This window comes from Microtus ochrogaster, chromosome 2 (genome assembly GCF_000317375.1).
Source record: "Microtus ochrogaster isolate Prairie Vole_2 chromosome 2, MicOch1.0, whole genome shotgun sequence".
Taxonomy (NCBI): domain Eukaryota; kingdom Metazoa; phylum Chordata; class Mammalia; order Rodentia; family Cricetidae; genus Microtus; species Microtus ochrogaster.
In genome coordinates this window covers 21,216,599-21,239,721 of record NC_022010.1, presented here as the reverse complement: position 1 = coordinate 21,239,721, position 23,123 = coordinate 21,216,599, and the positions used below count along the sequence as shown (strand labels likewise).

At 46.1% G+C, this 23,123-nt stretch overlaps 1 protein-coding gene across 6 annotated transcripts in view; it reads right to left on the bottom strand.

The window, feature by feature from the left end:
• The window catches only part of Cux1 (cut like homeobox 1), a 333,866-nt gene that overhangs the window by 51,560 nt on the left and 259,183 nt on the right, over positions 1–23,123 (bottom strand). For 2 of the 6 annotated variants that reach the window (XM_005344581.2, XM_026784685.1), the window contains exons 13-20: positions 22,377–22,425; positions 20,106–20,202; positions 18,425–19,096; positions 17,301–17,366; positions 15,626–15,727; positions 13,502–14,337; positions 11,221–11,386; positions 10,470–10,526 (exon numbers count right to left, since the gene is read on the bottom strand). In XM_005344581.2, the coding sequence (XP_005344638.1) occupies positions 10,470–10,526; positions 11,221–11,386; positions 13,502–14,337; positions 15,626–15,727; positions 17,301–17,366; positions 18,425–19,096; positions 20,106–20,202; positions 22,377–22,425 (2,045 nt within the window). The remainder of the gene's footprint in view (positions 1–10,469; positions 10,527–11,220; positions 11,387–13,501; positions 14,338–15,625; positions 15,728–17,300; positions 17,367–18,424; positions 19,097–20,105; positions 20,203–22,376; positions 22,426–23,123) is intronic. The other 4 variants (XM_005344582.2, XM_026784688.1, XM_005344585.3 and 1 more) reach the window with 2 other exon arrangements.

The window sequence follows — 23,123 nt, the reverse complement described above, 5'->3', positions numbered from 1 at the left end:
CAACTCTGTTGGTAGAGTGCCTGCTTAGCATACACCAAGCCCTGGGTTCCATCCCACCTAGCATGACACTAAACAGGTGTGGTAGGGCACACCTGTAATCCCAGTACTCAGGTGGGGCAGGAGGATCAAGGTCAGGAATGTCAGACTTTCAAGTGTTCCAGGCCTGATCTGTAACTTCAGCAGTGATTATGACCCAAGCTCTACTCAGACAAGGAACTGAGGACACAGCTCAGTTGGCAGAAGACTTCTGAGGCCCAGCACCACAGAAAGCTAACATAGTGGTGCACAACCATAATCTCATAGAGATAAAGCTAAAATAGAAATATAATGAAAAGAGAACATAAAATATCTGCCACACAGTAGGTGCTAGTGTGTGTGCTCCTGTGTAATGACAGGACTGACTTAAAATTTGCATCAGGAACTCTTATGATACAGGAGGCTCACATTCCTTATGAGCAAAGCAAGGCTGTCCAATTAAATCGAGTTATTCAAGTTAAATTGCCTATGTGTCCCTGGCTTTGACTTCTGAGGCACTTGACTGTCACTGAGTAGTGAGACCTCTGAGTGCCAGGCAGGCTGAATGCTGGGGTGTGCATGTAAAGAAAGCATCCTGTAAATCACAGCATTTGAGGCCAAGTGGCAGAGAGATATCACTCAGCAGGTTCCATCAACAAAGACTCTGGGGTGAAGATGGGAGATCTAGAAGAGCACCTGTCGCCCTGAGACTGAGACTGGGGACTGTCAGGAACAGTCAAGCCTAGGAGAGGACAGAAGAATGGAACACCTAAGATTTAGCCCCATGTACAACTGCACCCTACTTTTCCAGGGATGCTTTTTAATCCCCCTTTCCTCCTTTACACTGAGTAAGTTGCTTAAAAGGAAATGGGGTCTTAGGAGTTCTGTGCAGAACAGGTCTCAAATTCACACCTCTTGCTATAGCTTCAGAGTACTGGGATTATTGCATGTACCACCACACCTGGCTCTCCTTCCTTTCTCCCCTTTCTTCATTTATTGTTGTTTTGGGTCACGGTCTCATGTACTACCAGACTGGCTTCAAATACCTGAACTTCTTGCCTCTAGTTCCCCAGTGCTGAGATTATATTTGTGCACCACCATACCTGTTTTCTGTGGTGCTGGACTGGAACCCAGGGCCTCAAGTGTGCTCTGCCAACTGAGATGCATCCTTAGCCCCATGTGTCTTTGAGCAGAGTTTGGGGCCCCTATGTCATAATCACTGCTGAAGTTACAGATCAGGCCAAGAAGGAAAGTCATGGCTTGATAAAACTGTGGGAGTGACACAGTTGGTCCTGTTTCAGGGACTGGGCTCACCTTGCTATAGACCATATATTTTTAGAAATAAGGCTTTCAAATTACCTCTGATAACCTTATTACTGAGCCAGCTGTGCGTACGAACACTTATCAGTGAATCCTTGTGTGGTAAGAGAAAATGCACATCACATAAATAGTCTAAATATACATTACTGCAGAGAAAAAACAAATACTTAAGATAAATTGCTTTGTTGTAATCAAAGATTAATCACTTTCGAGCACGTGCGTGTGTGCGTGTGTGTATGTATGTGTATGTGTGTGTTTGTGTGTGTGAAGGTCAGAGAATAATCTCTGGTGTCATTCCTTAGGCACCATTCACCTTGGCACTTTGTGGTACTGGGAATTACACTTAGGACTTTTTATGTGCTAGGCCAAGTGCTTTGCCTCTGAGCTGTATTCCCAGTCCCACCTTGATTTTTGAGATAAGATCTCTCATAGGTGTGGAACTAACCAAGTAGGCTAGGCTGGGGATCATTTATCTACCTGTGTCAGCCTTTCTAGTGCTGGGATTACAAGTGTGTGCCATTGTGCCTGGCAACCCCACTCACCCTCAACTGTGGGTTCTATGAATCAAACTTGAGTTCCCAGCCCAAACCTAGGCTTTGTTGGAGAAGGGCTACATACTCCAGGCCGGCCTTGACACATTGTTAAATGGTGGTCTAAAATAGTCTTTCCTTCTTAGGCCTTCTGGGACTGCAGCTCTGAAATTCCTTCCTCATGGCATATGATGGGCAATGAGCTTTGTGTCCACCTGTTCAGGGAAAAGCATCTGTCCCAAGTAGCCTGTCCTCATTCAATAACAAAGCCACTTGGCCAGCGTGCAGGTAATGAGTCTGAGCTGAACAAGTGAGGCTGTTCCATGGCCAAATGAAGTCAGTGGCACACATGGGTGTAGCTTGCTACTTCCTGTTTTTAAATGACTATTCAGGTAGGTGAATGGCTCAGTGAGGAACCAGGTGACATTTTCCTTATAGACATCTTAGTTTGAAAAGCTATTATGGTACATTATTTTACACATCCTCCTAATCTTGCCATACTGTTTTCCTTAATTTGTGATGAGATTGTTGGGAAAGGGTACTTAATGTAGGACAGTCAGTAAAAGTAATTTATCATTTCCCTGCTTCAGTGCGCCTGTTATCAGCGGGCTCATTTTCTGCATTCATCATGCAATCAGCCTATTATTTGCATATTAATCAGGCAGTGGACCATGAAGGAACCACATCCCCGCCAAATGCTGCACTATCTCAGGAGAAACACTCAGTAATTATCATACATCAGTGTTATGATGTGGTAATTGATTATAACATCTTCCTGAAGCCCCTGGGGAGTCCCTCTACTAACCTAGCTCCAGGCACACTGGGTGGATCTTTTTTTCCATGCAAAAACCTAAGTGACTGTTGCTGTTCTTCCGTAGTGTTATTTCTAGGGCATAATTATTATCATGTTTATATTTTATTACACTTTTATCTGTGTATGTGTGTGCACATGCCAGCATGCACACGTGGAGGTCAGAGGACAACTTGTAGGACTCAGCTCTCTCATTATACTATTTGGGTCACAGGGATTGAATTCAGGTTGTCAGCTTGGTGGCCAAGTACCTTTTACCCACTGAGTCACTTTATTTTCCCTGATTCTATGAAATGTTCTCATGAGACAACACAGACCTTAACTCAGGAATGAGAAGATTGGGCTGAAGGTGGACTGCCTGCATATCGTGCACAGAGTACTAGGTTCTACCCTCTGCACTTTATGAATCAGGCGAGGTGGGACATGCCTATAATCCCAGTATAAGAGGTAAAGTTCAACCTCAGCTAAGTAGAATTGGAGGCCAGCTTGGGACACTTGATACTATTTCCAAACAAACAAACAAACAAACAAACAAACAAACAACAGTGAGAAGGTCTGTGACCAGGAGGCATCCTGGGGACTTCATGGGTCTGTGCTGCTCAGTCTTCAGGTTGTCAAGTCTGTTACCTCATCAGCACAAGTTTCTTACCCAATAAAATGTGCTACCATTCCAGTCTTTCCTAATTGCGAAGTTGGTACGAAGGCAGTCTGCCTGCTTTATTTAGGTGCCAAATGACAGGCTAATTTTGGCCCTTATGTAAAGCATGAACCCCACATCTGCCAATTCAGACATGGGCTATATTTAGGATCCTAGTTCCTCAGGGAAGAACAAACAATCCAAGATGAAGCCAATGGTGGATACCTCTGGGTTGCCTCCTGCCCTGCCTTGTCCTCTAGAGGGCCAGTGGCCATTTCGCGCCTCATTCTTGGGGGAATCTGAGTATGCCCTGTGGGTTAGTCACATGGAGTTGGGGTTTGACTCAGATTAAGACATAGCAACCTAAGAGTGGAGCTGTTCTCAGCAAAAGGACTTAGACTGAAAGACCCTCTACCACCTAGTCTAGGTATATCTAAACTAAACACTGGCAAACTTTCTAAGTTTAAGCCCCATGTTGTTTGTCACTGAGGCTATGCTCTCCTCCCTCTTTCAAGCCGAGGGGTATAGTTTTACATAGGAAACCTTCCTTGACACATTTTTCTATCAGTTTGCTTTGCTATGGGTCTGATTTCTATTTTGCTTATGATTTGACTCAAACTTTGTTTTGTGTGTGTGTGTGTGTGTGTGTGTGTGTGTGTGTGTACATATACATAAGTGCATATGGAAGACAGAGGTTAACCTCTGGTGTCATTCCTCAGGAGCCACCTATTTTGTCTGTTAAGACAGTCTCTCATTAGCCTGCATCCACCAAGTAGTGTTACTGGCCCAGTGAGCCCTGCGGATGCTGCCTCCTCACGTGCTGGGACTGCATGCAAACGTCACATCACATATCTGTTTTTTTTTGTTTGTTTCCCTTCCCCCTAACATAGGTTTGGGGACAGATTTTAGGTTTTCATGCTTGCAAGGCAAGCATTTTACTGACTGATGTTTTGAAATCTTCCCTTGATTTTCTATGTAGCTGCAGTGGTGAACCCTTCCTTTGTCCCAGGGGACTGGATCCCCTGACCTCTGGGGCTGGCTCCTATGGACACCTATCTCAGTGGCACTAAGGCCACTGGCCTCAGGATCATGTGAACTTCAGCCAGCCACCTGGTGGGTGGTGGGCAAATTCCTTTTTCTTTTGGTTCCTCTCTCTCTCTCCTTCCTCCCCCCCCCTTTTTTTTTTTTTTTTTTTGAGACGGGGTTTCTCTATGTAGCACTGGCCATTCTGGAACTATGTAGACTAGGATGGCCTCAAACATAGAGATGCACCTGCTTCTGACTCCCAAGTACACACTAAAGGCGTATGCCACCAAAGCCCAGAAAATTCCCTTTTTCTTAATCTGAAATTTCCTTAAGCAGAAATCCCCACAAGGGTAAGTTCTGCTTACTAAGGACATCAAAATAGTATGTGGCCCATGGAAGAAACAATGTGTGAGCCTCATCTTATTCTCACTATCTTTCTAAAATTACCTGAGAATTTACTGCATTCCATTTCTTATTTTATCCCTAGATTGGAACATTAGAGACCCAAGTCCTCATATGCTCCTGTGACCTACTTCTCTCTCTTGTATTGAAGGTCCAGGACACTGTAAATTCTGTTTCCCAAAGTAGGTATAGAGAAGAGGGAGGACATGTGGCTCAGGCTGTTCCTGGGCCAGATGGGATTTTGTAAAAGTAAGGCCAGGCAGTGTCAGTCTTAAGAAGCTAAAGATCCTGGTGGGCTGGTCATGTTCACCCTTGATGGCAAAACCTTTTCCAGACTCCTTTGTCTAACTCTGCATGCTGACTGCCGGCTATAACCGTTCTTTTGAATCTCAAGAGGTTGCAGTGGTGATTGAAGAAAGACATTCTTTCATTTACTTGTGCTCAGATGGAGTCTAGGGACTCCTGTATGCTAGGTAAGTACTCTATCACTGAGCTGAGATACACATCCCACCTAGAAAGCCAACATTTAAATAGCACTTGCTTCCATGCTCTAAAAGCATTATACCTAAAGCCATTCAGGTCTCCTCATAGTCTAGGAGGTAGGGCTGAAGAAGCAGGACAGGAAGGTTGAGTTGCTTTGCCCCAGGTCACACAAGTACTAAGAGACAGAGGAACGATGAGTCAGCACTGGCTAGAAGCTGACCACACATCTGGCTTGCTCTTCACTAGGCTAAGGGATGCCACTGTTTAGAAACCAGTCTGAATCTCTTTCAAGGGCTGGGGGTGTGGCTCAGTGATAGAGCCCCTGCCTAGAATCTCCCAGCGAGGGGCTGGGGTGTGGCTCAGTGGTAGAGCTCCTGCCTAGATTCACCCAGTGGGGCTGGGGTGTGGCTCAGTGGTAGAGCTCCTGCCTAGAATCCCCCAGTGAGGGGCTGAGGTGTGACTCAGGGGTAGAACCTATGCCTAGAATCCCCCAGTGAGGGGCTGGGGTGTGACTCAGTGGTAGATCCCTGCCTAGAATCTCCCAGTGAGGGGCTGAGGTATGTCTTCGTCCCAAATACAACACACATATACAAATACAGAAACCTGCAAGAAACAGCAAGTGTTCTACAGGAAAAGAAAAGAGGACAACATGCTTTCACCATGTACTTTCCTCCTGCTGTTAATAATAAGGCTTCTGAACTAGTTGCTTCTCATGTGTTCACGTTTGTTCCCTACCTGAAACATTTTGTTGTCTGATTCCATATCTTTTCATGGCAAAGTTGCAGCTCCAGGGACCACCTGATGTGCCATACAATAGCCCAAATCCAGAAATCCCCCCTTTGGCCTCAGAATGGAAAGTCCTTATAATATGCTATATCTAATAAAATAAAAATGACTCAAGGCAGGCTGCCAGCAAGAAGGAGAGAATTGAATGGGCTACCATCTTGATGGAACCATAGGCTAACATTTCAGGCAGTAAGGCAGTGGCTATGTGTGGAATCTTTTCAGATCTTTTCATGGAATTTCAGATCTTTTTCTTTGTGGGTGGGTATATCATATGTATGGGGTGCACATGCATGTGCACAGCCACAGGACAACCATGGGTACTCCTCCTCACCTGTTTTGTTTCTGTTTTGAGACAGAATCCCTCACTGACCTGGAACTCAGAGAGTCTCCTGTTTCTGCCCACCAAGCACTGGGATTTACAAGCTTGCACCATCAAACCTAGCTTTTTCAGGTGGGTTTTAGGGAGTGCACTCGGATCCTCGTGTTTGCATGGAAAGCTCTTTACTGACTGAACTATCTCACGGAGTCCTGAGTTTTTCTTTTCTGTTTGATATGCTATATGAGGCTATGTATAAGTGGTTATACACAAATACAGTTACAGGAATGCAGCCAGAAGCATTCTGTCTGGATAAAACCAGTTGCTCTCATGACATTCTTGGAGCAAAGAGAAGGAAAATGTAACTTGAATCTAGTACATTCATGAGGAATTCTGTCTCCTGTATTCAGTTCCACGAACTTTTCTGAGGCTGCCACCAACCCTCTCTGTCACCTCTTTCAAGTCAGCCAAGTGCCAAGAAGTGGCTGCTTAGTCAAAGACAGACTGCAGCAGAATCCTGCTGTTTGGGTCTGAGAGAAGAAGCTCCTTGAACAGACTTCCCAGCAGCTCAAGCAAGTGTCAGGATGCACACCCTGAAGGATACGGGCTACCATGCTATGAGTAATATCCACAGACCTCACCTACACAGCTGTGGATGTCTTAGCTGGACTTCCCATGCCCTAGCCAGCCTGTAGCAGCTGTCTCCTCTAAAGGACAGCTGACACTCTGTTGATGGACAATGGCGCCATGGAGTTGCATGATTCTTTATGGACACACATGATTTGGAAGCCACTCTTCCTGACCACCCAGAGTGCTAGGGAAAAATTGAGCGTTTTGTGCCTAATCTATGGAAAATGGGCTATCATTTCATTTGTACAGTTTGACAAGATCTGCCAGAAGCTAGTGTGAAAAAAGCAGGCAGAACACCTTGTTAGCTATAGTCATGAAAGGCTCCCTTATCAACAAGTTTCCAAGCTGAGGGCACAGACAGCTCTTGTACGAGCCCTCCAGCATGCCACAATTTCTGTCACCATGGGGAGGGCCTCTTCCTTCCCTTCAGAGCTACCTCTTATCTCCTTCTGTAGAGGATGAAAGATGAACCAGCCCAAGCATCTGCAGAAGTTAGTTTTAAGAAGTAAAAAGGAAATATTACACAAGGTTAGCAGATGCTCTCTAGTGTGTGTGCTCCCTTAACCCTGAGAATCCATGTGAAAAAGCTAAGTGCCTTGGTGCATGTTGTAATTCTAGCTCTGAGAAGGTGGGGCTCTCTGGCCAACTATACCAGCCCAGCTGATGAGCCCCAGATTTCAGACAGGAGAGACCCTGTCTGAAAAAACAAGGTTGACAACTCATATGGAATGACATATAAAGTTGACCTCAGGCCTGGGCACCCCATCCCCCCCACCCCCCCACAGAGGTAACCATGGAGCAACACTGGTAATTGAAAATGACATTAAATTTCCTTTGTGCCTCAAGGTTCAGATTATCAGAGGACACAAAGGGTCACATCCACTAAGACAGTTGGAACTTGGGCCTCTCCTCACCAGAGAGATTAGTGTATGAGAATTCCTGACCCTCACTAACTCCTCAATACTTTATGTTGTACTGGTGATGGAACCCAGGGCTACATGCATGCTAGGTAGGAATTCTACCAACTGAGTCACATCTCCAGCTCCCAGGTTGGAGTTCTTTGGCAAGGAGAAGGGTTCCTAGCCAGCACTTTGTCCTTTGCCAAGGAGGGCTTTGACAACCAAGCACAGAGCCTTCTGTTTAGGCCCTTGATTTCTGCAATGACCTGGGAAACCTCACTGAAGGTACAACTGACCAAGTAGATAGAAGGCAGGTCCTTCCATGTTCCTATACCCTGGGGAGAGAAGTGAGCCCCACCACTGTCCAGGAACTGACCAGGCCATGCTGTGCACCTCCAGGTACAGCTGTCAGGGATCTGTGAGGGGCAGAGTTATCTTTCTCAGTTGATATATTTTTGAAATGGGTTCCATAGTAGCCGTGGCAAAAGAGGTAATCAGAATTTTATGAGGTTCTCCGAACCAGAGAGTTCTTTTGGAGGAAACAATGATAAAAGCTGTCAAAGATTCTAGAATTTTCTAGAGTCATTTATCACAAGGATTTACCGATACCATCATTACAAAATAATTCCAGTTTTGGGGGAAGGGGATGTACCTCAGTTGACAGAGTATTTGCCTAGCATGCTGAAAGTCCTGGGTTCAATCCCCAGCAATGCATAAACTGAGTGTGGTGGTGTATGACTGTAATGTAAGCACGCAAGAGGTAAGGACAGAAGGAGCAGAAATTCAAGGTCATCTTTTGCTACATAGTGAGTTTGAGGCTAGCTGGGGTTATATGAGAGCCTGTCTTGGAGGGGGGAAAAATGAGTGGGGTCAATAAGATGGCTCAGTTGGTAAAAATACTTGCCACTAAACTTGATGACCTGAGTTCAATCCCTGGAACCCACAGTGTGGAAAGAAACAATTTCCACAAGTTGTCCTCTGATTTTGACATACATGCTGTCACACACATCCATTAAAAACAAAACAAACCCCTTTGAGATATACGGAAATAGTTTTGGTCAGGATTCTAAGAGATATGGTACTGAGGGGCATTTAGTCTTGTATTTAGGAGTGAAGGGCTTTCATCAATAAAGCATCAGCTCTGCCACAACAAGCTTCGTTTAGCCTGGAATGAGCAGAAGTTGAAGGAAAGCTGACTTCTCACTGGAGTAGGAGGCCAGGCCACTTTACCATACAAATACCCACAGAAGTGCAGCACAAACAAGTTAGCCACGTTCCCTCCTAAATTCTGAGTGTGAGTTGGAGAAAGAGAGTGCTGGTAATTTTCCCAATGCATCTGTCCAGTCTCTATTTCCCATTATGGACCAAACAAAACCACAATACCTAAAACCCATAAAACCTTCAAGGGAGAGCTTTGAGGCCACCCTGATTCTGTGTATGTGTGTGGGGGAGGGAGAATGTGTTTGGGATCTTGCAGCAGCAGCAGCTATTGCTAAAGCTGTCCAGCTGTTCCCCTCTATGCACATGTGTCCTCCCTTCTGGCAAGCTGACAGGCTTTGCGCTCATTCCTCACTTAGCTTTGTTTGTGTTTTCAATGAATCAATGGAATACGGAGACTAATCAACATGTTTAGAAAAATAGAGAAAAAAGAAACAGCTCACACTGCCGGCTGTTCCTCGGAGCTGGGAAAGAAAGCTGGACTGACTGTGGGCTCAGTGTAAAAGGCAGTGATGAGAGTCTGGGAACAATGGCTGTGGTCAGGGCATGCATGCATTTGGCTACTGTGGCCAGGAACCAGGGGAATAGATAACAGATCTATGAGGTGCCTTTGAGACCTTCCCAGTTTTTGGAATCAGTAGAAAGTAGCTTTGGCTTCATGGTCTGTAACTGCTGCCATCCCTACTTGCTCCCATCCTTTACTTTCAATCTTGGCCCCTTCTGAACCCTCACTGAGTGTCCACTGAATCTCACCCTAGCTGCTGCTGGAGTTACTCGTCCTTGGCTTCTCTATTCTGGTGCTCCAGATGGAAGAGATATCCCCTCCCATGACTCCTGGGTCAGTGATAGCTGTGTCTTGTCCCTCCTGCTAGACTGAGATCCTCTGACTGTGAAACTTGCCTCCTATAGACCCCAGCACCAAACACAGAGCTTCAAACTTACCAAACAATGAAGAAATCCAGTAAAGGCATGATTTTATTGGTCTCGCTCCTTAGCTGCCAATTCTACTACTGTCCTCAGAAAGCAAGTTCAGGAAAGCAGGATACTGCATACTCTTTTTACTGCCATGCCAAGTCTATGAATAATTGCCACAACCTAGAGATAGCCTCAATGTAGTACAAACTTTGCTATAACCATACCATAGGAATACTACTCAGGCAGGAGAAGAAATTACTGCTGCACATCAGGTCAGTGGATCTCCAGGACACTTTGTCTAGTAGAAGCTAATTCTTCACAGTCATGTCTTGCATGATTCTATTTACACAATGGCCTCAGATGACAGAATGGCGGAGAGGGAGAGACAGCTGTTTGCTAAGGTTAGAAATGAGACACTTACTCCCAGATCACAGGTTTCCAGAGCAGAGGCGCTAGCAAATAAACATGAGTGGCTAGTTACCTGAGCTTACACAGCCCTGCTGGAGGGGGTCCTGAAGAGATGTCACTGAGTGGAGGACTGTGGAAGAAAAAGGTACCGTTACATAGGAAACAGGGCTTGGAGCTTCCCAACTGCACAAAAGATACAAGGAGGGTCAGCAGGAGTTCAGAGGGAGGGAGGCTTCTTATTGTCAAGCTGAGGACCAGGATGCTGGATTGGGATGAGGGTTGCTCAAGTCTATAAAGTGCCAGAAGTCTCACTTTAAGGTAGCAGAAGCCACTGCCTGTGACACTTTCACTTCTGAAGTTACCCTGGCTAGATTTCCTTCTCAGTTCCCCAGTGAAGGTACTTGACTTTTACCTATATTTACATATAAACAGCATTTTCTTAATTGGTAACTAATTTTCTGCTGCTTATAAAATTAGCTGGGCTTAGTTTCTTTATTCCTGAAACCTAAAGATGGAGACAGGTATGGGTACACATTTGTCTTTCCATCATTTGGGAAGTTGAGGCAGGAGGATCATGGGCTTAAGGTCTGCTTTGGCTATACAGTGAGTCTAAGGCTAGTCTGGGCTACATAGGAAGTTTGAGGTCAGTCTTGAAAATATAAACAGACCCTATCTCACCATTCCCATACCCCCTCAAAAACTACAAAAAACAAAACAAAAACAAAAAAGAAAAAAACAAACAAAAAAATCCCAAATCCAAACCAAGCCCATGGATGGAGGATGTCCTTGTCAGGCTCTTGCAAAGGGTGGTTGGCTGTTCTCACCTGGCCCTTGTTGCTGCCCTTGCACAGGCAGAACACCCTGGCCTAGCTCTCCATTCAGCCAGAGCTGCATCCGGATGAAGGGTTCTCGGCCTTTCTGGGTCAGTTTGCTCCATGGCTTTGGCCTTGAGAGCATGTCGCTGACACTGCCCTGGGACAGGCCCAGTACCTGAAGAAGCAAACAAAGAAAAACAATTGTCAGCTTCCAGAAATCTGCATGATGCTGCAAGGTGCCTTAGAGACATACATGTGGCCCTGTGAGGGCTGGGGGAGATGAAGCCACATACAAAGTGCACTGGTGGACTCCTGAGCACAAAATCACAGCCCAGTGCATGGCGACAATTTGCAGGGGTCAATTTTAGCAGATTACTAGTAGGATAAAGTCTTGGGACAGGGCAGGGGTTCTGGGCAAAAGAAATGATTATAAACACAACTTCTATTGGGAATGTGGCTCAGCAGCAAGGCACCTGCCTTGAATCGCCTATTGAGAGGCTCAGGGTGTGACCTAAAATCTGCCAGTGATGGGCTTGGAATGTGTCTAACCCATGCAAGGCCTGGTTTTCATCCCCAGCATGATCAAAAACAAAAAAGTGAAAGGGTAGTTACAGCTCTTACTAGAAAAGGGTGTGGAAGGAAGGGGTCAGCTTTCTCCAGGGTCTGAACCCTGCAGAGTCTGCAAAGTTGTGTTCTTGAAAACTGAGGAGCAGACACTGCAGAGCATTTTGCCCTTTGCCTGGTGTTAATCAGGACAGGCTGGGATACTGGAATAAGAGCCCACTGGAATTGGGAGATATTCCTGTGCTCCTGTATTGACACAGTGCCAAAACAGCATTTATAAAAGGTCATTCTCTCTGGTTGTACCCTGCTTACAGGTTGACCAGAGGAGAGCTGGTGGGGACAGGGAGCCATGTGGGAGCAACACTGAGCAGCAGACGACCGACAACTTGCATGCATGCACTCAGGCTGCTGCCTCTCACATATGGCCATACATATGTATGGGCACAAACACCCCCCAGGGCACAGATGTAGCCCAAAGATATTTAGGGGCCTCATCCCATCACTTTGCAAAGTTTTCCAGTTCCAGAATAAGCAGCACTCATGGCCAAACAAATTCAACGTTATTAAGTCTGCTAAATTTAAGGTGGGAGCACAAAATGCCTATTTAAATGTTCACAAATTTTATTTTTACAATGCTGCACTCAAGATTCTCCAGGGACTTTCAATTCACATCCTCATGTCTATATACTTCCATTACTTATTGCAAAGTTGGGACAAGGAAGCCATAAACAGACTATAGAGTTCAAGGTCAACATAGAGATGAGACAGAGAGGGACTGGGTGGGGAGGGATGAGTGTCCAAAAGGGTTGGGAGGGCCACTGCTGATCCACTTCCTGTGTCATCTCTGGAAGGGAGGACTTCTTAAATTCAGCAACTCATGGTTTACTCTCTAATGATATAGGTTATTGTATTTATTTTAGATTTTACAGGCATGGTAAATCCTGTTATCCTGAATCTACCACAGGATAGGTCTAGAAGCTCATCCATAAGTGATTACACTTCCATGAGGCAGGAAGAGATGGTGTGTGACGCTCTGAGTGGTTCTGTAGGCCCTCGTAGTGCAGAGAAAGGAACAACTAGTAGCTGAGCAGTTGCACACATCTGTAACTGTGGCATGTGGGAGGTACAGGTAGGAGGATTCCTGCTAGGGTGAAGCCAGCCTGGGCTATACAATGAGTTCTAGGTAGGCAGGACTACACAGGGAGACACTATCTCAAAAAATAACATAAACTAAAAATAAGCCCCTCTCAAAACAACAATGAAGCGCAACAAACCAACACAAGAAAGAAAAATCCAACAAAACAGCCAAGGAGCAATTATGTTCTGTGCAGCTTTTTACTTTCACATGTGTTTTGGTTCTCAGAAGGCTGGTTATTCCCTGTATGATATGATCCTATCAGACCTTTTAGGGCCGGAATGGCTTGCAGAGGTATCTCTACACTGCATGCGGCCTCAGAGGCAGTGCAGGTACTGGGTCACCTGCCAGCTTGCTGCATGCAGACACTAATGGACCATGCTTCTTCATCTGCTGCATGTCCATTTATCAGTTACTAAGCAGGACAGCTGGGATACACAGGTTGGCACAAAGTGGGCGGCCTCTAGAATTCTGGGAGTCCGTGATATCTAATACTCCTATGATGGCCATGCTGTGCAGGGTGGACACTTGGTCCTCAGGCCCAAAAAGAGATGGAAAGCCATGCTCTCCCCTAACAGTGAAGGCCCTTACCTTCTCCCCGAAGATCCTCTGGCAAATGCCATTCTTGGCCAGCTTCTCTTTGACTTGCCGGGTGAGCTCAATGGTGTCCACTTCCTGATACATGTAAACCTCATACTGCTCAGGAGTCAGCGGGGGTACTGAGGGCTTTGCTGGCTTTGCCATGGGCACGATTGGGGAGGAGGGCAGAGGACTATTCTGGGGTGTCTCGCTGCGGCTGGCTCCAGTGAGGCTCAGCTCTGAGCTCTGGGAGTATGGCGACTCAGCATTGGGCCACTCTTTCCAGTACTCTGCTGATGACGAGGGTCCCTGAAGCTGGCTGCGCTCAGCCCGAGGTTGGCTACTGACTACCTTTTCTTTCGCACTTGCAGCTGCTTCATCAGCCTTGGTCTCTTCAGAAGAGGTGAGATTTCTTCTTTCAGGCTGTACAGGGCTCCACCAAGGATCCTTCCAGGTGCTGCCACGGACCAGCTCACTCTTCACCTGTCGCAGTACCCCCTGGGCAGCATCAGTTGATCCTGGAGGGTCTAGCCCAGGTGTATCCTGAGCCTCTTTTTTGAGGGCTGGGGCATTGGGCAAGGTCGAGGTACTGGCCTCAGGTGCTGCAGGGGTTTTCTTCAGGGGAATGGCAAGAGGAGAGTAAGTGGACACAGTAGACATGGGTGAGGCAGACAAGAGCTTGGGAGTGAGGATGGCGAGGTCAGGCTGGGACAGTGGTGCTGGCTTTAAGGCAGGGTCAAGGGCTGCCTGCTGGGCCTCCATTTCCCGGCGGGCCTGCTGTAGGATGGAGCGGATGGCATCATCAGAATTCCCACTGCTGGATGCAGAAGATGGCTGGACTGGCTCAGCTGTAAGAATACACACAGGGTGAAGTTGTGGTAGGATGGTTCCTGGCAGCTGTGGGCTTCATCCCACCTACTGGTCTAGTGCAGTCACTGTGCTACTTCTCTGATGCCTCATCATCAGTGAAACATGGAAATATCTGTACACCTTGTTTGAGAGGGGAACACAGAGAACTGACATACCTGCTCAATGGCCTAACTGCCTCTAACTGCCTTTGTGACATAGCAGCTGGCTTTTCAACCATGGAGGATGATCAATGGGGACTCACTTCTACCCTGGCTTTCTTTTTTACATTAAAAAAAATTTATTTATTTTATGTGTATGTATGTGGGTGCACATATATGTGGTACATGATAGATAAACATGATAGTTTGTCAGAGGACAAACTTCATGAGTCAGTTCTCTTCTACCATGTGGGTGCCAGGGAGCAAACTCAGGCTGTCAGTCTTGGTGGCAAGGGCCTTCACTTGCTAAGCCATCTTGCTGTTACCTCTTTCTTCTGTGTGTGTGTGTGTGTGTGTGGTGAACATACTAAAGAGCTCCTGTGGAGATTAGAGGACAGACAACCTTGGCTGTTGGTCTTTGTTTTTCCAACTTGTTTGAGATGGTGTCTCTGTTGCTGCATTAATTAGGTTGTTTGGCCTGTGAGATTCCAGGGATTCTCCTGTTCCCACCCAGATCCCCAAGCGGGGAGGGCAGGGTTACAGATGCTTCTGCCACTCTGGTTGTTATTGTTGGTTCTGGGGATCCAAACTCAGGTCTTCAAACTGTTTTGCTAAGTGGCCCATCACCCTAATCCACTCTGGCTTTCTTTTCTGGAGGATTTTAAATACTAACTTTCATGAACCACATACCTACACCTCTCTTGGTTTTGCCAAACTCATGAAGCACGATTTCTGTTAATGTCTACTGGAAGTCAGAGTCTCTGATGAATCAATGACAGTCTCTTATAATGAGCACTGGGGTATGGCTAGTTAGCAGTGGGGAGGCGATATTAAAAGTAGAGCTGGGCATGGTGGCACATACCTATAAACGTAGCACTCAAGAAGAGGCAGAGACAGGAGGCTCATGAGCTCAAGCTATATAGAGGACCCTATCTCATGTACAAAAACAACTTCCCTGTCCCCCCCCAAAAACACAAATCTAGATCATACTTCCCTCTGCATATGCCTAATGTATAAAGATATAAACTCAGTATTGATTTAAAAGGAAAAGAAAAGGAATGTAATTAACTATTGACTAGAACACTTGTGATGTAGGTCTGAAGATAGCATGAGGAAATAGAAGCCCTACCAGTTTTCTGCACTTGGAGTTCCCTCTTGGCTTGTTCCAGGATAGACTTGATTGCTTCATCAGAACCAGTCTCAGATGCTCGGATCCGGGTAGTGATGTTACCTGCAGGGAGAAGTCCCAGTGATGACATTGAAGCCAGCTCTGAAATGGAAAATAAACACTGCACCAATGCACCAAGGCATTCTGACCCAGGGCCCCAGGTGAGGCATGGTCTCCCACTCATCCCTAATTGCTACAAGTGTGATCTTGTGGCATGGATGTGGGACCTGCCTGGCAAGAGGTTTCCTGCTGAACCTGTCTCAAGGTCAGTGTCACTCTATTGGCAGAATAGGCTTTCTTAACATGTGAGCTAGACTGTGCCCAGAGGTTAGTACCAGACAAATCATTTAGAACACCATAGGGAAAGAAGGCAAATTGAAAGGCAATGTTTTTTTCATAAGCTTTCATTAAAAAGCTTTGGCTTGAAACTACATTCAGGTTCTGTACATTTATTTTTCCTAAACATAAACATGGGAGGAAGGCAAAAGGCAAACGATGAGCCTGAACTCCTTAGTGTGTGTGTGTGTGTGTGTGTGTGTGTGTGTGTGCGCGCACGCTCATGTTACTGGGGATTGAATTTAGAGCCTTAGGCATGCTAGGTAATTACTCTGTTGCTGAGCCATGCCATAGCCCTTCACTGGGAGATTCTAGGTAGGCACTTTAATCACTAAAGGCCCCTCACTAGGGGACTCTAGGCAAGTGCTCTACAATTGAGTCATGCCTCCAGCCCCTCACTAGGGATTATAGGCAGGTGCTCTACCCACTGAGCAATGTCCCTGGCCCTTCACTAGGAGATTTTAGATAAATGTTCTACCATTGAGACTGAGCTATATCCCTAGCCCTTGGGTGAGACCAGTCCTGGCTCACTCATTGGGTTGTGACAGGTGAAGAGGAATGAGTGTGAACATCAACTTTTCTAGATTGAAAACGACATACTGTGTTTTTGAAATGTATCAACAAGGAGATAAACCTGTTGAGATCCCTAAGGACACAAATGCATTCTTCTGGTCACATGGTGGTACTCTGCATAGCAGATACGTGTGCAGATGCCCTGAAGGTACAAGGACTCACAGGTTGGGCCCAAACTTTTGTGGAGCTATCCAGACATTGTAATTGTTCACTACCTTTCTCAGTAGACTTGTCACATTAAGCAATTTAATAATGAGGAGGACACTTTGGGAAGGAGCCACTTAAAGGAGTATGGTGAAGACTGGCTCACCAATGCCTGTGGAAGAACCAGCTTTGTTTGGAATCTGAACACATTATGGAATTTCTGACACATGTCAGCATTAAAAATTTGAGGAAGCAGCAATATCTTTGACATGGTCACCTGATTTTCTCAGAGCACAACTGTTGTGTCACTTGCTCCTGAGAAAACATGCATGGTGTCCCTGAAATGAAACCGAGGATTGATGCTGAGGAGACTAACCTTGGGTATGGCTTGTCTAGCTTTGGCAGCTCAACAGGAAAGGGGCTGGGCGCCTCTGAACCCGTGCTTTGTTTTATACTTACTAGCTGTTTTTCCATCAGGTTCCAGGCCAGAATTACAAGGCATAGTTTTAACCCAAATACACAGCTAAGGACATGCTGCTTCCTAGTTACTGACTGCAAAGAGAAACACCTGCCTGAGACATACCTTCAGACCCATTTCTTCGTTTCGGTACTTCCTGAAAGAGTCTGTTCAGGCTCTGGCCTGGATTCTCTGTTGAAAAACAAGTGCGGTAAGAACAAAACAATCAGGGGGATGGTGGCGTTGACGACATGGTCTGTGTGACATGAGAGCTGAGCCACCTGCCTCTAAAGAAAGGGCTCAAGGCTTCCTGCACAACATGAGTGCTCCTAGAACTTTCTTACAGGCATTGGGTCTACTGTAAGAAGAGAGGTGACAGTAATCACCACGAGGAAGGGCAAAGGGAGGGAGAGGTGCTTGCCTGCCAGTCAATGATAGTGCTCACATTAATCATCCAAAGACATCCAATTTCAGTTTAACATTACCAAAAAAACAAACAAACAAAAAAAAACCCACAAAAGGACTGCATTGCATTCTTGGTGTAAACTCGCACTGTTTGTTCATTATCTCCTTTCTGAGTTTTAGTCTAAATTTCAGGGTATTTCAAATGTGACTGAAAACATTGTCTCTCTATGTCACTGCTGACTCTGCTCCATCACTGTGGGAGCGTCTCACTTTCTAGCATTTTATGAAGGGTGTGGCAGGAAGGGGAACTGAATGAAACTTTCGTTGTCATTTATTGAAGGTAGGCATGTTTTGTTTGTGGTACTAAAAAAAAAATCACTAATTGGACATAAATGATGCAAGACGTTCATGGGACCTGTTCTAAGGTGAAGGAGGCAGAGGGCAGCTTTAACAGGCTCGTCCCACAGAGCCAGTGCCTTGTGAGGATTATAGCTGTTTGTTCTATTGGGATAGAGTTGGATGGCACCCGAGGAGCTGCTCCTGGAGGGAAGCCAGCACCTGATGCCAAGTGGACCCAGGGATGCTAAACCTGTCAGATGACATGCATGACCTAACTTTCTCTAATTAAACACAGAGCAGTGAAATATGGAATTTAGTGAGGCAAGGTGCTGACTACACTCTCCAGGGTCAAAGTTCCCAAATATAATGGTTTCTAGCTCCTGCTGACTGACCCTTGAACGCTAGATAGGGTAGTACCGAAGAGCACTTTACCTGATGTGATGTACAAATGTTCTAACACACATACACACAGAGCACTGTACCAGGCACACATAGACATGTCTCACCTCTCTGTCTGCCTTGGATGCTACGAAGTGCCAAGATGTTCTGTTCATCAGACAAGAACTGCTTCATTTTGTGGAATGGCTCCTTGCCACGGACAGTCAGCTTATTCCAGGGCTTTGGCCGGGCCAGAATCTCACTCACAGACCCTTGAGATAGTCCTAAGACGTAATGTCCAAAAATGCGCTGTCCAATGTTGTGCTTGATCAGTTGTTCTTTGACCTGCCGTGCGATTTCTGCTGTATCAATTTCCTCACCCTCTGAGACGCTCCCAGCACTTTCTGATTGGCTGGGAGATGGGGCCATGCCATTTACATCTGGGCTTTGTTGTAATGGACTTGGGGAAGATATGGAGTTTGTGCTGTAAGGACCTGTTGAAAAAATCGTGCTTGTGCTTCCGGCTTCCTGCATGGCCTTGGAGTAGAAGGACTGCATTAGCTGTCGCTGGAGAATAGAGTTTAGTGCAAACTTTCCTGTAGAAGCCAGGGGTAGGCTGGGGTTGGCCAGGTTTGAGCTGAAAAAGTCTTGACTTAACCCCGCTGGTGAGAAGTGGTGTGTACCGTTAGTATTGGAAACCTGTTCCCCCGTGTTGCGGGGCAACTGAGGAGGAGGGGAGGCCGGCAAGGGTCCCGGGCGCCGACTCTCAGGCTGGTCTCTCCCTTTTCTCCTGGCTGACCCTACAAGGAAGGGCAAACAGAATGCATTATGGGGGATTCAAAAGGGAAAAAAAACCAAGACCAGAATGCAAAGTGTGCCCCACAAAAAAAGTGCAGATTTTTCTTTTCAATTTTTTTTTTTTAAACAAGGGCCAAAGTGGTGTGTTGGTTTATTTTTCAATTGAATTTGTGAATCAGCCAAATGAGGCCCCCCAAAACAAGCCACATGCATTCGTGTTTGCACCTTTCTTGTACGTTGCAGCCGGGAGAATCCCCTTAACAAAGGTTCTAGTAACACACAGAGGAAAGAGGTGACAGGTCTTGGGGCTTCTAGCACCGCAGTTACGACCAAAGGCTCTGCCTGAGGACCAGCAAACACTGACACTTGGGGACCCATGGGATCGCTCACACCACATGCTCTGAGGCAGATGCACCCATTGAGTCCCCTTGATCGAAGTCGCACACATTTTAAGAACTGCAATGCCACTGGAGTCCAGATAACAGTTACACACTTTGACCAGCTGCTAAATCCAAAAGCAGCCAGTGACTCTGCCATTTTAGGATAAGCAAAGGAGAGGCTAAGGATGGGGGATGGACTGTGTCCCCAAAGAAAACCTCATGGAGAAAGAAAAGTACCACTAGAGGGCCGGCAACCTCTCAAAGCACACCCTGGAGCGTACCCAGAGGGAGACCATGTGTGCTTTTACCCCTGGCCTGTTCATAGACCAACAAGGAGAAGATTAGAAAGCCAACATCCTCAGGGTGTCCCTCCTGGGACCTTTTCAAAAGGCCCCCTAGCTGACCCCTGTAGATTTGCTGTGGCGGCGCACACGCATCTCGCTGCAGAAAGGGGTGGGCAAAGAGGTAAGGGATACTGTTTACACTCAGGGTTGTTAGTCCAACAAGTCTCTGGTCACCCAGCGGCGCTCCCATCATGCACACACAAACCCAGACAAAAGTTTCACCCTCCTTGTCCTTGACCCCTGGAAGCGAACCAAGCATAGTACGTGTGTGATGCCCATCCACCTACCGCTCAGGTCACTGTTGGAGATGCGCAGCGTGGCATTCTCAGACTGCAGCGAGCGGTTCTTCTCCAGGAGTAAAACCTCCAGGGGCTTGGTAGAGTCCTGCACAGGGCAGAGCAGGGATCACCGTGGGGCCACCTTGAACCCATCCACTCCCCAACTAAGCTTCCATGACCCTGCAACATGCATTACTGACTTGACTTCCACAAGGGAAAAAAACTCAAGGTCCTTACAAAAAGTTGACATGATTTTTGTCTTTAGACTCAGATATCCTTCCCCCGTTTTTCATGAGTGTATATGTGTGGTGTCTGTATATGTACACCTGCACGTGGGCACACATGCATGTAGAGGCCCCACGGTTGATCTCAGGCATCATCCTCAATCACTTACCTTATTGACTGAGGAAGGGTCTTTCAATAAAACTCAGAGCTGGCTGACATAGCTAGTCTCACTAGCTAGCTTGCTTTGGGGAATCCCTTGTCTCTTCCTTCCAAGACTAGAATGACAGGTAAGTCATCATGCCCACCTAGCATTTACATGGTGGTTTCTGGGATTTGAACTTCTGGCTCAGACAGGACAAGTGTATTACCTGCTGAGCCACTTTCCTAGTTGACAATTATTTTCTATGCAGTTCCCAAATGCTCACAGTCTAAGCATGGACATCATTTGGCAATAAGATAAGCTGCTAACCCTGTGAGAAAGCAATGAGGAACCTGTTATGCCTTCTGGATAATGGGAACAAGACTATACTTGTGATGTAGGTTCTATATATTTTAGAAAACTTTTCCTTTTGTTTTGCTTTGTTGCTTCAGAGTACTGGGCTCAGGTGATCTTCCTGCTTCAATCTTACAGTATTTGGGACTATGGATACACCATCACTTCTGGTTTTATGATATATTTAACATATTGTGTGTATATACCATGGTCTCACATAGTCTAGGCTGGACTTGGACTTGTTGTGTAGCCCAGGTTGGCCCTGAATTATGGATCTTCCAGGCTGTATTCATGAGTGCTGGTATTACAGGTATGTGATATTATTATTATTATATTAGAGATGTAAACTTTAAGTGGCTGCTAGATAACAGGGCACCACTGTCACATGTCCCCTGAGTTAACACTAAGGCAGTAAAAAAAAAAAAAAAAAGAAAACAAACAAACCAAAACGGCCGGGCGATGGTGGCGCACGCCTTTAATCCCAGCACTCGGGAGGCAGAGGCAGGTGGATCTCTGTGAGTTCGAGACCAGCCTGGTCTACAGAGCTAGATCCCAGGACAGACTCCAAAGCCACAGAGAAACCCTGTCTCGAAAAACCAAAAAAAAAAAGAAAAGAAAAGAAAACAAACACTAAGGCAGTACACCATTAATTTCCAGGCCAAACTTTTTTATGAGTTGATCTTTAACACAACCTCAAATATTTGTTAATGTTGTTTTTGGTGCTGGAATTGAACCCAAAGGACTCACACGCACTGAACACACATGCTACCACTGAATTGCAACCCAGCCCCTGAAATTATTCTTGTTACTACTTTTCAGACAGAATCATATTATGTAGTTCTGACTGGCCTAGAACTCACAGGATCTGTCTGCCACTGTCTCCCAGGTGCTGGATTAAAGGTGTTACCATAAGGCCTGAAATTATTTTTCATCTGTGTTTTCAGCATATGCCCCAAATGAAGTCACACCCAGGGCCCACTGAGTAGCCTGGCAAACACTAGCCCTTTCTTTACGGAGGCTGATTAGCTTTTACTCAGTCAAGTCTTGTTATTGCTTTTAAAGATAGTCTCATGGACCCAAGATTGGTCTCAAACTCACTGAGTAGTCAAGGTGGACTTAGAACTTTTGGCTGCCTGTCTCTACAAAGTCCTGGGATTACAGTCCTAGTCAACCATGCCCCATTTATTCTGTCAGTGCTGGAGATGGAACCAGGGCTTCATGATACTAGGTAAGCAAGCATCCTAACCAACTGAGTCTCAGGCCTAACAACAAGGATTAATCCATCCTTTCACCATTCTCTATTTTCTTTTTATTGTTGTTGAGACAGTATATCATGGAATAGCTGAAGTTGACCTCAGACTCCTGATCCTTTGCCTTCACCTCCCAAGTGCCGGCATGACAGGTGTGCACTACCAGGCTCAGCTGGTGAAATGCTCTTGAGGAAAGACTTGGCAGCTGTAAGCAAGGCCCCTCTTAACATGAAGATGCAGATGTGAGACCCAGGGACCAGCAGTGACCAGCAGCTGCTGCTACCACCCTGGGAACAAAGTGAGCTGGTGTACCTGTGTCCCTGCTCCTTCTGATGGTGCAAACTCCATGGACTTCAGGGTGCTGAAAAAGGCAAGACACATTGTTACTTTCAACTATTCCCTTTACTAGTGGCCTCTCTATAGGCATTAACACGCTGGTTCCTGCTATGCAGGCACAGAGGAACTAACAACTTTAACAACTTCCCTGGCAGAAATTGAATTTGATAATGCCCCTAGAAGAGCTGGTCTTCAATTAGCAGTTGGTTAGCAAAAGTTTTTTTTTTTTTTTTTTTTTGCCCAGCATGTAAATCACTCCATATGAAGTCACACCAGGTCTGTTCAGACTCATTTTACAGTGTAATACAGATAACACATTGTTGCAAGCTGAATGGATTTGTAAAGTTTATAGGAAATGGGAAGTTCTATGAGGGGAGGGAAGAAGGAGAGGAACTCATCACCCATGGTCACTGCTCATGTGCTCTCTGGGAACTGGTGCTTGCTTAGAAATGAGGAAAGAGATGGGGTGGCTTAGAATCAGAACAGACCTCTGCAGCCCCAGATGTGGTGAAGGACAAAATAACTGCTTCACTGTCTCCTTAGCAATCAATACAGGCTGTGTCCAGATAGATAACTGGGGCTCTGGACTGTCTGAACAAGCCAGGAGCTACAAGCAGATCAGGATCATGGACCTTATGTTCTTATGTTCTCATTGTATGTGTGTGTGTGTGTGTGTGTGTGTGTGTGTGTGTGTGTGTGTGTGAGAGAGAGAGAGAGAGAGAG